The following is a 17,163-nucleotide window of genomic DNA, read 5'->3' as shown; positions in this document are numbered from 1 at the left end:
TTAAATTGGGCTTGGATGATCTGTGAAATGTAGGCGATGAGGACGCGGACTGCGAACGATCAGATACTGATCAAAGCGAGAAGGTGTTCTACCCACCTGCTGGTCAGAGCGGTCCTCCTTCAGGTGGAGGCTCGTCATTTAGTGTCAAAATGGGTCTACAGAATAGCCTCTCGCAGCCCAGTTCGGGTGGCAGCTCGGGCTTTGTCGACCTTATAGAAGCCCGTCGGAGGCTACGGAGTAGGGGCGGCCCTAAGGATCTCCAACAAGGTAAGCAACGTTATTGCAATCATTGTTATTTGCTGATACTAAATGATAGCATGCATAGTAATTTCCCATTCAACAGCTAGATATTTTAATTCGGTCCGTGACGTATACCAGCGTCCCACTGCTTTAATCATATCTGGATAGAGAAGAAAGCAGTTCCGATATATTGTGGCATTATCACTGAAACCTTGGTGGCACGCTTAAATTTCCTTTCCGCATGCCTGGGCGCGCAACGACGGCATAATCGCTGGTCGCTAATTTGTGGTATTTTCTAACGTTTCTAGAGTTGGCAAACAGTGATCTAAACTCAGACTCTGACCGAGATTCGGCTACACCATCGAAATTTACCGATAGGGGTTCGTTGTTCATGTCGACGGAAAACCTTGAAAGACTTGGGCAGCGTGAAAAGTTTATGAAATCGAATTACGAAACCCTTGGACGAACCGCTGAAACTGAACAGGATATTGTACCCTCCTTGTTGCGTAAAAGCATCACGGCCAAGTTTAAAACAAGTCCTGACGAAATCGAAAAGAAAGCTGGGCCTCTGGAAAGTACGCCAATAGCTAAGACTGGTCCGACGATCTTTGAGAAGGGCTCACTAATTTCGGGAGCCGCCAATACGCCACTCAAGCCTCAGACGGGCAAAAAGCCCATAATGTCTCCGTGGGCATCCGGCAACCATCGTGAAGAGCTCAGCAAGGCTTTGCAAGAGGCAAAACAACGGCTTCAGGGCGTGGGCAAGGGCCACAAGTAAGTTGAATGCTTAAATCCGCGCTACAGAACACAAGAAATACACAAAAACTCAAAATCTTATTAACAGATCTTTTCTCAAAGTGCTTATTATATACACACCCAGTTTTGAAGTAGGCGGTAGCGAGGCAATATCGATGTCAAGCACTGACCTGCGAACCGATTTTTTATTGATAGGTTGAGTACGTCGAAAAGTATAGGCGATCTACTCAGTCTAAAAGATCGCAAGGACTTCGGCTCAGACACAGACAAGACGGATAAAGACTCGCGTAAGGAGGAGCTCATCCGTCGCAGTACGTCGATGTCCGATTTGGGCGGCGCCGCAAGACTCTTCACTACCGTCCGCAAAAAACCAGCTGTTAACGATGGAACGGAAGATGGTATGTCCTAGTAGAAACCCTATTGTCTTATACCATTTAGTGACCGCTATTAGATTCGCTGGGCCTACAGCTATCTTAAACAGTTCTCAAATTTGTCCAGATCCAGGCCGTGAATTCATATATATATATATATATATATATATCTTTCGCGTCGTTACACTTTGTCGAATCTAGTGAGCATCAAACAAATTAGAAGTTCCTATTTTCTGTATAGCATTTATTGTTTCTCCTCATGTTTTTCATCTCACGACGTCGTGATGAGAGAGCTTGCTGTGTTTATGGCCATTACTTTGTGCGTTAATTGTCGTTGTCATTTCACTAATTTGACATGCAATGCCTATTCTATTTTTAGCGTTATTATATGTGATTATAACGACTGAATTTCATTTCAACTTTTGTTTCATACAAACTTATTGTACCCGCTGATCGTAGGAGAAAATAAAGGTAACACCCGACAAGTTACGCACTGTATATTCTATCATGGGACGGCGTGCGGCTTGCATTACATTAAGCACGAACGGTTCCATATACAATTCAAAATCGCTGTAACGGCAACAAAAATGTCCGTCGGAAAGTTCTACTAGAATACGTTACGAACACTTGGCCCAACGAACAATCCCTAACAAATCATCATACAGCGTATGTACTATCATACTCTAGAGCGTTTTCTCTCAAGCTATTTAATTGTCATATTGTCGTCATTGTGTATCATTCGTGAAAATGCCGACCCGACAAAACGAGCATTACTCGTTCCTGAAAGAATTCAACATTGGATACAGTGTGCAAAAGCTTCATAATCGTCGTTTACCTCACGAGCGACCTCTTTGACCAGCACACATTCAAAACTCGTTTAGTGGCCGTTTTAGGTCCAGCGATAGAGGTGATCGCTAAAAAAAAAAACGATCATCGGTACAGACTTCTAAAAAAATCAAGAATACATCCTTTCTGACAAAATGTTTGCCCTAGACTTCGATTTCTCCTACCGCTTTAAAGAGCGCTATTGGCGTCGTCTGCCCAGGTCCGCTGCCGTCATGGCTGATGGTCGCGTCTTGCCGCCGATGCAGTATCGCCGAAGTACGAATCTCATTGCTTGCAAAACAAATTATCTACTATTCTCGTTTGTTACCGGCGCATCCACTGAGTAAAGACGAGGGCATTGTTGTCGCTAATGCACGCGCAAATGAACCCGATGCTCAGTCAGTCATCGAGGGCATTAGCGTGCTCGAGTGGCGGACTCGTTGTAGCAGCCATTGAAATTTATATATACGGCATACCGCTAGCACTGCCTCTATCCGTTGTCAATAATCTTAGTAGTGGCTAGTAGATCGTGGCGCTGGATAGGATCAATGTGACCGGCCGACGGTGGTCAGCGTCGTTGCTCATCGTGTGAACATTGGCTGGCTGGGTGGTTGGTTTCGCGTGTCTACTGTCCCACCCACCAATCGGATCGTTTAAATGGTTATAGTAATGTTCTGGTTTTCGTTCTTGTTGCACTGTGTAGTTTAATCATACTGAACAGACGAGCGAAGACTAAAAGGACGAGGGGTGGGAAAGGAATTCTGGCCCGAGTGGGTAGCGGCAGTAGCAGTCGCTGGACATCGAGGGCAAAGTCTACGCATTAAAATACGCGCTATGTAGACTAACACTTTTGCGCGTGCGGCCTCCAGCTTTTTTGGAGGGGACCTACGAGCAAATGTTTTCGGGAGGTGGTTGGGACTACGCTACAAGAAAGATGAAGGATGTATGAAGAGGGATATAAGAGAGGAAGAAGAAGAAGAAATCGACTACGATAGACACAAAGCTTCGACCACATTGACTAAATCGCCAAATGCTGACCGAACGAAGACCAATCACAAGGGCAGCAAGCAGTGGTGAATCGCCGTTCATTTGGTGGCTCTGATCGTTGCTATAATATGTATGTACATGCCTGTATGCGGCGGTCCTACGCGCTGGCCAAAGTCTAACCACTAAGTGTTCGCAGCTTGGGATTCGAGCACAGCGCGGCCACTGTGCAAGAACACTAGGCAACGATGCGTCCATGCAACACACGAATAGACTAGTTTAAGGCTTCTGCTGTTACTTACTTGGACAAAGGCCGAGTTTGCCGCTAGCTTTTAGTGATCGGTCTGGATGAGAGAACTACGCAGTTGTACGGGATATTGATTCTTCAGAGCGACTAGAAGAGAACCTAGTGTTGCAAACTGTTGAGTTACGTCCATTCGGGATTACGCTGTATAGCTCCGACAGAATAGAAATAGTTGCCATTGGTGCGATCTCTCTTTTCCTTTTGGTTCACCTCCATGTGTACGTAAACCGAAGAAATCAAATGGACGTGCTTACTGACGTTGGCCACTTTTGTCTCCTAATGTGTTTGAAAAGTTGCCGATATTACCGTTTTTTGCCTGTCTATCCCATTGTTTGATACCGTTCACTAAAACGCAAGGAAAATGCTTGGCACAATACGCAGCGTTCGTACAGAACCCCAGCGTTCGACCCGGCTGGAGCGGCGTACTAGTATTCATCTGGGAAATATCGGTAAGCTACATCAAGTCTGTACACTACGACCTTACATTGACAACAAGCACGCATAGTATACGTGCACAGTGACGAAAGCCTTTGCGTGCATTACGTTGTCACGCCTATAGCTGAAGATTACGTTTAGAAGGTTGAATTTGTTTACCAGTATCGATTTCAGCCTGTTGGTAGCAAACTGTGACGGATACTCTGTGTAGCATCTGACTGGATTTTGTTCCAATGAATTTGCTATCAGTCTCAATAGCCCGAATGGCGATTTTCCACGGTTGTATTGTAATTTATTTCAGAGTAACGGAGTCTAGCGTCGATAACTATATTCTTAGCGGCATGTTAAAGGTCGATTAATTTCAAATATACCATTCATATCTATCAGATATAATCAGCTCGATCTATGATTATTACAGTCTCGAAAACTAAAATTATATTTCCGTTTTATACAAGTAGATGCGCAACGTAGGCCATAGGGGGTCAGTTCAGCTATTTACCGTATTCCGTTACATGGGCATCCTGTGGCACTTATTCCCGTATCGTTCCTTACATTCCCTACGGTTGATGAGCGTTCAGTTGAATCGAGTGAACGTTACGGGAAAAAAACGGTAGTATCTGTGACAATAATAGTCATTATTGTAGCTAAAGACTGTAGTCATTGCTTTGTGTGAAATGGGGCGGTGGAGAATGGGCGATATTTATCCCGGATTTTCAAAGGTAGCAGCCATCTCTTGGCTGTACAGTCAGCAACTGGTCGACAATGGCGCCGTTGGCACGATACGTAAGAAACGTCAGTGTTAATAACTCGCATGTGGATCATCACGCTCCGTACCCTGCCAGTTTCGGTGTACCGCGAGGTAACGGGCGGAATAGCGTCCCAACTTGTTCAGTTCATCTGCTTGTTGACAGTGCGCCTAATCGCATAACGAAATAGAAACAAAACCACATTTTCTAAATACATGTCATTTTGATTGACAGCTACATCTTTTGGGCCCATCTGTGCGCCGGACAGCTGTTTAACATGGCCTGTCCATCGGATAGAATCGGTATGTAGAGGACGCTGGCAGCCTTTTCATTGACTGATAAAACGACGCAAGTATGAACAAAAAATCTGAAGGCTTGCTCTTCGAATCGATGGACTTTTGGCGGGGTCAAGGCGCCAGACAAGGTTATCTCAGAGAAACGGCATCAAGTCGGCAACAGATTTGTAAGATGCATTCGAAGCACAGCTGGCAGTAGCATAGGTCACACGAAAGCTGGCCGCGGTCCAGCGAATGCCGTGGGCGCCTCTGAAGGACACTACTTTTTTTCTGTCTATGGAATAGCAAAACGCGAACTAAGCACTATCAAGACTAGAAGCGGGATCGCACGGTAAAGTCAGCCGGGCGTGACTATGTCGTAATACGGTCGTTTTATCCAATGATCGTACACCGTTGAGAGTACGGAAACCCTTGTTCTAGCCGTAAATCAACGTAGTTATTTGGAATTATTTGGATATCATTAAGACTCAACTGCCTGTGCGTCCCTGTCGCTCAGCTTCTAAGCAGTGTTACCAAATATGTAAATTCTCTGAACTGTCGACATAAAAGCTTCCTTTAGTGGCTGTTTAAAAGGAACAGTAAGTAATCTTAGCTAGCGCAATTGACCTTCAAACATATTGTTTAGCGAATAGATAGATATATTTGACACTTTTTTGTTTTCTATTGAAAAGGAAAAATGTTTTTTGAACATATTCTAAGCCGTCGTGTCCCTCAGGTATCCATTTCTACTTGAATACCCATCAAGCCTACTTTGTGCATACTGTGCCGGTATTGTCATCGACCACTCAGTTGCCGTAACAGGCGGGTGTTACTGAAGCGTGCGCTTGTGGCAGGTTACATGTTCTGACGCTCATAATAAATATTCTGACTGCAGTTCAGATCCGGACCGCCATACTTGTTCAACGTAAACTGTTTGATGAGATTTCGCCATTAAGTTTGTCACCCTGAAGATGGACTCGTCGTTAGAGGTCATGTAATTCTTTTTTTTACTGGCGTTACAACGTCGCATGCGCGTTATAGCTCTGTCCTTTTTGGTACACGAAGAAATATCGGTGGAACGAACCGATTTCGAAACCATACGATCTAAGCGTCTGCACTTCCACCATTTCGGGCAAACCTAACGAAGTACTGCTGCCATGTATATGTTCATTAAAAATAAACGTAAAGCTCTCTCCCTCTTCAAAAGGGCAAATTTACAAGGCTTCATCAACATCGGAAAGTACTCGTCGGTGGAAATTCGCTGCTAGAATTTTTCGACGTAGTTGGAATAGGGATGAACCGTGTACAGCTACACTGTATAGAAATTCGCTATTTGTGCCGTTATTGTCATTTTCATAAACTTCAATACACTGCGCGAAGAGGAATACGCAACCCCTTGATATAGCTAGCTAGTCTATATACCAAGCAGGATCGATAAGCTCGATGAGCTTCCGCAATTCGGTTTGTTGCATTGAAGATCGAAAATACGTATGATAGCTTTAGAAGTATTACTGAAAGCTCAATCAGAATGCGGATCTGATTGTTCATATCAAGAGACAATATGATCGGTACCCCGACGCGTCGTTGGTAACGGTGCAGCGGTCGAAACGCTTGTGTCTAGATAACCTTTTAAAAATTCGACTGCAACTAGGCAATATAGGTCATGAACATTTAAAGAAGCCACTTTTTAACGAAGTGCCACTGTTACCTTAGACCCTGGTGTTCAGTGATTTATTTGATTATGACCTTGATGACAATTTAAGGGCTAATTTATATTGTCGTTGAGTTAACGAATTGACCCTATTCATAGCTAACTTTCAGCTTTTACAGGCCTTTATTCCTTGATACGGCCGTTGAAGCATCGCTTCAAGCAGTGACCTATCAGGAGTAAGTCGTTTCGCGTGAGCAATCTGGGGAAACCGCTAGATTATAAGGATTATTTATCTTTCAAATCTTTGCTGAAGCACCCAGGTGTGTCCACGGCACTAGTTCAGACCTAGGCCACCAGGTGAATACGTTGACACTGTTGAGTTCACTGTATATAAATTGATCATTAGTCTGTCCGCTCTTTATGCATATTTCCCAAGTGGTGACCCGCGATTGAACGTTTCATATGTACTCGAAAGCAAACGGTAAACGGCCTTGCTAACTAGCCTGAGAGAGAGAGAGAGACTGAAGTATGAACTAATTCTTATTTTTGTCGTGATGTTGCTTGGGATTATTTGTCTGTTTCTAGATAAACAGACAAACCACTAACATTTTTCCTACGCCATACAGGTCGGGATCGAGTGGACGTCCTGAAACCGTTACGCTGGTTCCTTGGTCTGAGACTTTGGATTTCTCAAGGGGGAATTTTAACCTTAGCTTTATCGCAATAATTTATAGCAATCGACTAGACTGTCCCGGATTCGACAAAGGACATATATCGTACATTTCTTAAGCTTACGAAATTCAGCTAGAGCTATTTCTTCATTTTTGTTGACACCCTAAACTGCTTACATGATAATAATTGAAGACTTACATAAGCCTTATGACGAATATGTGTACAATACTGCGTTGACATTAACACACTATCTATAGAATGTCACAACAGAGGGAAACGCTAGCATAAAATCCGGAAATGTTTGTTCCGAACGTTTCCTGACTCGATCTTTTCCGCCAAACGTGAATATTTTGTTGTCTCCGGGCAAAACGTTATTTCGAGACATATGCATGAGAGAGAATCATAACTCATTATGGCTTCGCGTCAGTCGTCGTGTGGTGGCAGATGTTGAAGGAAAACGCAGAGAAGTAACGACTATTCGAAGACTTTGGTCAAGAAAGAGCAGAATATATTGTATTGAAAAGGACACCAACTAAATTTGTCGGCATAAGTAATGGTTCCATCATTGCATCGTAGGATCTTCCTGTCGTCTGGAAGTGTCAATCGAATAATCCAGGTGTATATGCCATCATCAATGGATTCAACCGCATCAATCTGATGCTTTTCGAGTTCCAGCGAATGATGTCTGTATAAAGACTTCATTGACGATGCCAACATTAAATTTGCTTCAATCTAGAATTTGTATGCTTTTTGCGGAAGCCTATCTTAAAGCGTCGCCCGCCCGCTAAGCTATCTGGCCACTGGTTAGCAAGCGAATTCGGCACGTATTTTTCGTGTTTCTTAGTAACACCAAAAAAGAAGATCGCTTCATTAAAACGTAGGAACAACGATGGAAGTATCCTAATAGCTAGTCATTATTACAGCAGCTATCGCAGTTTGTTTTGCTCTCTTTCTTTAAAAAAAATCCTGGACGGTTACTCCGGAACACTCTTCAACATACGGCTGACGTTGACTACGCATACCTTGATCTTGTAGATATGTGTATCTCGTTCTCGCATTTCGCTCCCCCTCCCTCTCTCTCTCCCTCTCTCTCTCTCACACGTAAACACCCTCTCCCCCCTCTCTCTCACATACACACACACAGATAACACCCTCTCCCCCTCTCTGTGTTTCATTTTTTGCCAAGTAGACGTTTAACTAAGGTTTGCCGAAGACTAAGCACCAATGCGGAAGTGATAGTATGCCCCTGGAGGCTCTCTAGCCTTGAATCGTTCACAACGACGACGATAACACCTACGATCATAATGATGAAAGGGGCTGCAATAACCAGATCGGCAGGGGTATTGCTGCAGTAGCGGTGCTCATTGCGCTGCGCTCCAAATGCGTCTACCACTGGCCCGTTTATAAAGATGCCGCTGTGGGCCTATCCGCAACGATTATTTTGCAATTTCCATTTGCTTTAGAGGCAACAGGCGTAGCTGCAAGGGCATTAACACGCGCTGGACAAGTTCTCAGGGTATGGGTACGCATCCAAGGCGCGTTTCCTGTATTTCAAACTGACAAATTGTACAAAAACAAACACTCAAATCTGCCAATGTCGCTCGTGACAAGTCTATTACGGTGCAATCATCTGATAGGTATAAGTGAGCCGCCCTCTGCGATTACTCGTATTTGACAATGCACGGTATGGTTATATCGGTTCCGGTGCGGAAAATTATGGTAATATATGACATTAATACTGCGCCATCTCGGATATTTGCACTGGACATTTTTCTGGCTGGTCTTGTACAGTTTATCTATCCACTGGCTAACAGCCCTACCGTTACGATAGGGCATAAGAAGCGTGCTTTACGATACGCTTTCGGCATATTCAGAGATGTGTGCGTATATTAACCAGCTGGATACGTTCATTCTACCACCAGTTATCGTTCAGTATATCCTACGACGGATGGGCTGACACTATGTAGCACGGCCCATTGCATCGATGGGAGAGATGCTTGTTTCTTCCTGTCGATATCGCAAACACAATGACGCAATCATAATTTCTGTAGATCGTACGTCGCCGTTGCTATCGGTAGCCGTTCGATAGCCTACGCACAGATCACGTTCTGTGTCCAGACAGGCCTTTCTGTTGTTGTGCTTTTGTTCTGTTTCTGCGAATTGGCATTCCGGTCAGTGGTAAACTATTGCCGCCGTCTGCTGAAGTGCTTAGATTTAAGGCACCCGTATATGGAGGATGTGTGCTTCTGATCGTGCAGATCGATATTCTTTCCCTTTAAGAACTTTCGCCAGATAAGCACAATTGATGGCTTGTCAGCAATCTGTCCGGCCAATAATCAAAAACTATTGTCGCCAATGTAATGCGTAAAACAGCTCAAAATATTATTATTTTTTTATTCAGCTGAAATAGCTCGTATTGATATTGCAATGTCTCGTCAATAAACCGCAGCCATCTGGGCGTATGGTTGAACTTGCAGCGTCATACGACCGGGTCGCTGACGGCACGAAAAGCGCCACCGGTTTAACGGAAGAGATTCAGATTAGGCTGCTCGTTGCATCAGGACAAGCGATCCGCTGTTTCACACCAGAAGTTTCATCGTCTTTATAGTTGGCATCAAACTATTCAGCTGATATTGATGCTGATCAGACGACGATTGATGCAGGGTCGTAGTCTCACCTTCATTCAGAGAAATGGCGACCCCGTCGCCGCATGTTTCCTCCCTCGCGATGACATCGCCATGTTTTACTCTGTGCTTTACCTCTGTCTGTGTGTTTGCGTGTGCCTCTAGACGATGCCACGGACACGAGATCTGTTCGATTTGAATCGCGTTGTTCCCCTTTGCTGTTTGGCATTGCTGAAGTCTTCACTGCTCCCAATGACGTTGAACTTGTTATTTGCTTATATGTAAAACAGCGGTTCTAGTAGTGGCAATAATAGTCACCTGAGGATTGGTGTCAGTAGACACTAAACATCGACAATCACCAAAGCCGCCTCGGTGCCATCGAGAATGTCAGCGATGCCCCGGAGCTAATGTCTCGTGGGGTGAACACATCTCAGAAAGACGCCCCGGAATACTGTGATATTTCTTATCTAACTCTCCTTTATTGATCGTGGTTGACTCTCTCGAATAGAGTGAACGCTAACAGGAGAAATGGCCAACCTGGACGAGAGAGGCGAGCAGCGTTGTTGAAGTAGTTGCCTTGCCTGGATTGAAGACACGCGCAGACAGGCACACATGTACCGATGCTCACCGTAAGAGCCTGCTGCTGCGGCAGCCGTACAATTCCTTCAGTGCAATTATTGACCTTGCTCGCAACTTGCTGTTTGTGCGTATTCGTGCTTTCATGAAAACACGAGCGTTTTCGTGGCGTGGCGGGTGACGCCAATAGAGTGAACAGCAAGTCGGCTGTTCGTCGAATCGAGGTCGGCGCAACTCGGGCTACCGATTGATTGCCTCGACTCCCACGCCTTCCGGCACGGCGATATCACACGCAGAGGCTGTCTCCTCGGAAGCGTTCGCGTCATCAACTGAGACTATTTTAGATGTCTTTCTTATCAAAATGCTGTCGACTTAGTTGTGTGATCGAGCCGTTTTTAGTTGGGTCCAGGAGCGAAGAACGTGGGTGAGACAGACGGACATGCGTCTGTCGAAGATATGGCGAATTTACCGGCAATTTGATTAGCGTCACTGCTGCCGTTAACATTTGATTGTCTCTCGCTAGTTAGCCTTGCGAGCTCTAGGATTCAGTAGGATTTCGTCCTACTTATTTGCTGGTATAGTTATGATCGGCAAATCCGTAAAATAAAATGTTATGACAAAAATGACAATGATAAAATGTTTGATCTGGGTTGTGTGGTTCGCCGGGTAGTCGGAGGTTATCGCGACCTGATTTAATGTGGACGTTTACCTATTCTGTTTCACTTTTTTGATTGGCACCTTATTCTCGCGTTCGGGTTGGTTATCGCCATCTTTCCCGTCGGATGCCGCTTTATATCAGCCGCGTTTCGGCGCCACCAGTTATTTCAGCTTGTCGGTAACTTATTACCGGTAGTAGACGTCCTCGTCACGATGCATATCCCGCCGCCAGTACGAGCTCGTGTAGGCGACCCTGTCACGATCAGCAGTAAAAAATTAACACAGTCATCGTGTTGTGACGGCCACTATATCTCTGCGCACATGTGCGACTTCCAGTTTTGCACATTAACCTGCACCATTGGTCTTTTCTGTTCCTTACCTGCGGAGCAAGCAAATGCTCCCTTATAAAGCTCCCTTATAAGGCCGCCTGTCGACGGATGCTAGTTCGATTAGGTAGTTCTGTGTGTAGGTGTGTATGCTCCATGTGCTTACATTTGCACTGTGTTATGGCAGAGCAGCAGCCAAAGCGTTGGACGCTGCGGTATTAAAGACGCGTGGTAGTTTGCTAGTTGATTGGCCGCTTGATGGTCGAAGTGGCCGCAGGCCGTCAGTGATAACGGGGGCGGCCCTTAGACAGTGGCTCACTCGTCACTTGCACCGCCATTATCATGACCGTTGCTCGAAAAGCGCCACCAAAGCGACGCGCCGCGCCATGTTGAGAAGAGCCTCAGTAGGACTGTTATGCGCGTCTGCTTCTGCTGTCGAGCGCCGAGGCCTGTGCACAAAGTCAAGCGAACAGCAACGGCCAATGGCGACGAACAATCATATTGAGGCCCGTTGAAAAGTCGGCGGCAGAATGAACAGTTTTGAAGTGACGTTGATGCGACAGCAGCAGAAGACGTCGCCGCCACTGCTACCACCACCGCAGCGGTCATAGCAATAGTGGTGGTCGTAGCCGCAGGAACTGGCGTACCGCTAAAGTTGCCGAAGTGCTGATTCCGACGTTTGAAGATTCACAGAAGAACTGGCCTCTTCCTCATCCGCCGATCGCATGGATGTATCCTTTCCATTCGTCGGCTTCATTCACTAAGTTTGTTGTATGTATTGGCTTAACCCCGAGGCTAAATCAGCAGTTTTGCGTGCGCAACAGCAAAGAGTTTCGAACGTCGCTTCAGTCTGCGCACGGACATAGTTCTCTTTGCTTGTACTTCAGAAAAAAAGATTGTCTCTCATGAGAGGTGCAGTGAAGGCTACGAGCGTAGTTAGCCTAAGGTGTGCAAATCTTCTTAATAACACTTGCGTCCACTTGGGTAAAGAGTCGCGATCGTGAACACCGTTTGAAAGAGCTTGCCAGGAACGTGGTACAGGACAGCTTTGAGATGGTGTGAATTTGCAATGGGTATGGAATTTACAGTGTATATCAATCATAAGAAAATTACAGGCAGAGTAAATCGGAGAAAACTTGCCTAAGTTTCCTTAACGGCATGTATAGCAGCTGCATAAAAGCTTGGATATACCGTTATACATCGTCAATGAAGCTGGTAATTGCGATGCTTTTGGATGAGTGTCGAAAGGTACAATACCTAGATAGGCAGATGCAATGGTACGCAACATAGCAAAATGAAAGACAGACTATACGGTGTAATAGACAACTGTCTATGTATATGTCCTTGCGCTTCTGTTCAGAACGAAAAAAGCCTACTCTTGAAGTTGATCATTTTTGAGTTCAACCACTGTTTATTTGCGTGCATTTAACCCATTAGTAAATTATCGTATTCGCTGAAAATTCCCGATTGTAAAAAATTGGCTCACTGATTTCGTTTCCGTATGAGTGCGACGCCGCGCACGGACTGAGACTGCAAAGCTGTGCTATACGCAATTTTATATTTATTCCCACTGTCAGATAGCAACAATCAAAGGTAGTCTGCTTGTTCGCCTCAAGAGGTGCAAGAACCTTACGTGGTTCGCTATGTGTGACTGAAACTGCCGATGGAAGCTTAGATTGATACAACGTTTCAGTCGCGAGTTTTACGGTGAAGACACGGTAGTTTAGGTAATCTCATGGGTACGCATGAGAACTGCGGAAGATCGGGGAGTGCAGTTACCATATTCCTGTGATACCGTTTCTACCATGTTTAACCGGCCAGCATAGCCAGATATGTGTTCAGGTTCGAAGCTGAACAGTAAAATATTGGTACGTCATATGTTTTGTGTCTTATGATAAATAGTGTTAAATATTTTAGTGGATAATATTTACTTCCTACATTTTAGATAGGCAACAACTTCGTTTGTAGCATTCGTTATGTAGCAAGCGTCGCGAATCAGTGAGGATTGATTATCGGTCTAAAGATACACGCAAAAAACTTCATTGTTGTTTTATAGATATACCAATATATAGAAGATACGCCGATTTGAAGTTGTATGCCAATACTATGAAGCTTCTAAAACGATCGTAAGGTATTTTACTACATGTTGCTTCTGTGCCGTGACGAGTCTACAGTCGGCTGAATGAATCTCGCCGTTTGTTGATTAAGTACCTCTCTTTGGACATTGACAGACGTCAATAAATGCCCCACCGATAGATTATCTCATTTTATTACAACCTGCAACGTCCTATGTCTATTATACCCTTGAGTACTCCCTATTGGTGTCGCTCATCATAAAAAATGAGGTATACTATTGTGACAGATGCGGTTCTCACGCATTCCGGTGTTTTTCTTTTTTGAAGTTGTCTCGTCGGCCGCAATCTTGTATCGCAATATGTAATCGCTACGTGACTTTGGTAATATTGACCATCGTTCATTATCTAATAGTTTTCTCTGCTCAAACAGGGTCAAAATGGTTGCGTCTTATTTTTACCAATTACTACAAATCGTCGCGTAGTTGTATTCTCGAACGCTTTCTTCCCCACGATGTGGAACATTCCTAGTCACTCCTGAGTCGTTGTCAGTTTCTATATAAATTATATCCCGTCGGTTAAAAAGTAACTTTTACTGTATTCTCCTAATAACGAGGCGCGAGTGTCGTATAGGATGGCAAAACTCGTTGTTGTCATTCGTTAGGAAGGCTTACGGTAAGCCATTGAAGTATCCGTTTAGGCTAAGTAAACTCTGAGTGAAACGTTATATGTTTCAATGGAAATTACATAAAAACTCAATTTATCGTTGGGTGGCACGGAGACGCACGAATAAGCCGATCCATTTACTTAGGGCAATGGATGGGGGTCGTATCGACATATAAACACCTTCGTTGAACTAATTTCTTGTATTGCGAACAGGGCTTTACGCCCTACACGGCTCGCAGGAGATTAGGCCAAAAGTAGTTGTCACCAGAATCAAGTAGATGATACTTCTTACCGAAAGTCGTAATCCTAATTTCGCGTATACATTAATCAAACGAAACGCGTATCTACGTGTTGCAGTGCTTGCCTTAGCGATGCAGCAAACACAGGCTAATTTACTGTATTCTGAAGTATTCGAAAAATTTACCTCATCTGAAATTTTTTTCATATTTGTGCAAGATGAGCGAAGTCGCTAGACCATGTGAGAAAGTCTAGGAGAAAAACTACTTAGCATTGCCTAGCTGTGGGTTATGGCACGTTGAGAAGGGCGCTCAATTACGTCGGGACTAAAACGTTAACTTTTCCCTGGTTGTCGTCGTTTCGTATCGACTTGAAGTCCCGCGAATCTGTGACAACGTACTCTTGTACACGCTTGTTATTTCATTAAAGCAATGCTGCCCTTTTATGCTCCTAAATAAGATGATAATAAACTGATAAAGTCTAGATAAACTGATGAATATATGCACCGCTCGTAAATGCGGCGCATGTATTCATCAGTTGAGATACCTTTTCGAATAGGAAACCGTAGAGTGAGTGGGGCAGATCTTCACGTCTTCTTGGCCGTCGTATGTCGTGTGAAGCTGTGAAATATTTGCTTAGATAATGGATCATCATGACCTCCACTCGAATGAATAAAACAGTAATGATCAAGAGTATAAATTAAAGGGAAAAACTGGCACGATGTCAAATGAATCAAATTAGCAAAGGACATCGGATTGATTTAGCACTGAGGCCGATTCTGCCATGCATCGATCGGTGCTGACCTTGTAGCCATGTCAATGGAGTCAGCCCTGGGCATGCATAGCTATACAACGTACGCTAATTATATAAATGTCAAAGAACAGATTCTACTTTGAAGAAGTAGAGATAATTCATCTTTGTTGTATTACAGTATATACAGTATATCTTTTGCAAATGGCTGTATACATTCATTAGAAACGATTTATTTATCCAACGTAATGTACTGGCTGCCGGGTGCTGAAGTTCTGTTTTGTTACGTTATACCTATGGATGCCCCACGCAGAAGGCCGATAGTGTCTGCGAAGATACCAACGTTGCGCCGCTAGCCGATCACTAACTAGCCTGGTTTTGTGGTCACTGCGTAACATTCGCATTGTAACACACATTCGTACAAGGGCAGCAAAGATGTTCACGTATCCTTGCCTGGACCAACGATGTGCACTGGTGTTTGTATGCATATTCATGGCACGAAGCATGCATCGTGCACTACTTACTACCCATAGTTTACGTGCGTCAACGAATTATGTGTCGTCATTTATTCGAGCAGCACTTCTTGTGATACGAATACGGTTAGTTGCATGTACGTGCGTAGAACAGCGTTGACGTGCTACAGTGTGGGTATTACTAGTAGACAGCGAGCGGAGGAGGTAACGAGAGAATCGATAGACAGTTCGCAAGTCGCAACATCGACAGCCGCTCTGCAACCTATATATATACGGGTGGGAATCTAGTTTCTGATGACTACAACGATGATGATGATGATGATGATGGTGGTAATGATGATCATGTGTCCGTTCATATCGTGACTTTCGAGGCCTTAAGGTGACTCGCGCCTATTAAAAGAAAGATGGAAACACTGAATTTCTGGGTTGGACGTATACCTGATGCTGGGTAACTCTGTGTGTGCGCCTATGTAATCCTAGATCTTTCGATTAAACCAGCGCCGGCACCATTATGGATAGTAGTCAGTGTCGCAGGCCAATACTTCCAGCAGACCTGACAATGCTCACATTAGGCCAATCACTTGACGCTTATAATGGGAACCTTCAAAAGGAGTGGCTATTACACTTACTATCATAATAGCGATAACAATGCGGCGATAAGTTAATAGTATTAAGCGTGTGAAAAGCTCAAGAACGCAGTCTCAGTGTTTCCAGATAACTTCTACGTAGAACGTTTTCACTATAGTTGTTCCTCACATGAAACACGTTTCGTATAATTTCTTATAATAATGCAACGACTCTCGATGCTCGAGGTCGTGACGCCGCGGTGCAGTAGCACCAATAGCAAGAGCGGGTGCTGGTTATTTTGCGATGTTTCTGTTCGGCACGACGGTCGCCCATGCCGGCGTTTTTACAGTCGGTGCTGTTTCTGTACGCCTATGTTACGCTGCTGATCCATGCGGTTGTCTGGTATGTATACTGCGCTCGCTAAAAGGGAACTGGATGAGTCTGGCGTCGGATCAAGTGCCCCTGGCTGAGCTTTATTCTGTTGTTTGCATGTCATTACGGTCCTTTGCTAGCGGCCGCCACCGCTGCTGCTCGACGTACACACGCTGTATGCCGATAATATCGCTTGTTATTATTGTCTACACCGCGATGCACGACGCACCATCGTCACTATACACAGTGGCAATGAATCATTCAAAAAAGACAGTCAATAGTAGCAGCAGCAGCGATGAAGTAGAGGAGAATCCTTTCTCAGTCGTGGGTGTCTGGATACGCGAGTGCCGACGACGAGATACTGACAAAGTTACAGCCAGCCAGCCAGCCAGCCAGCAAAGAGGGCAACGCTACTTACACAAGCGCGCATACACACACAGACACCTTATAGGTTTACCCTAAAAAAATAGCTCAGCAGTGCTCAGGTTACAGATAGGCAGGGATTGACGCTTCTAGCTGATGTTGTCGGCGGCAACACCCGCTGCCCTCGCGTCGCGCTAGGATCTATGCGCTGAAGTTTATGA

At 44.7% G+C, this 17,163-nt stretch overlaps 1 protein-coding gene across 6 annotated transcripts in view; it reads left to right on the top strand.

Moving 5' to 3' along the window:
• The window catches only part of Wdr62 (WD repeat domain 62), a 71,524-nt gene that overhangs the window by 42,133 nt on the left and 12,228 nt on the right, over positions 1 to 17,163 (top strand). For all 6 annotated transcript variants that reach the window (XM_022838139.2, XM_022838143.2, XM_022838138.2 and 3 more), the window contains 3 exons: positions 34 to 267; positions 549 to 1,014; positions 1,192 to 1,394. In XM_022838139.2, coding sequence (XP_022693874.1) covers positions 34 to 267; positions 549 to 1,014; positions 1,192 to 1,394 — 903 coding nt within the window. The remainder of the gene's footprint in view (positions 1 to 33; positions 268 to 548; positions 1,015 to 1,191; positions 1,395 to 17,163) is intronic.

Source organism: Varroa jacobsoni, unplaced genomic scaffold, assembly GCF_002532875.2.
Source record: "Varroa jacobsoni isolate VJ856 unplaced genomic scaffold, vjacob_1.0 scaffold_748, whole genome shotgun sequence".
NCBI classification, from domain to species: Eukaryota; Metazoa; Arthropoda; class Arachnida; order Mesostigmata; family Varroidae; genus Varroa; species Varroa jacobsoni.
Note: the sequence above shows the minus strand (reverse complement) of the source record. Positions and strands in the feature narration are given on the sequence as shown.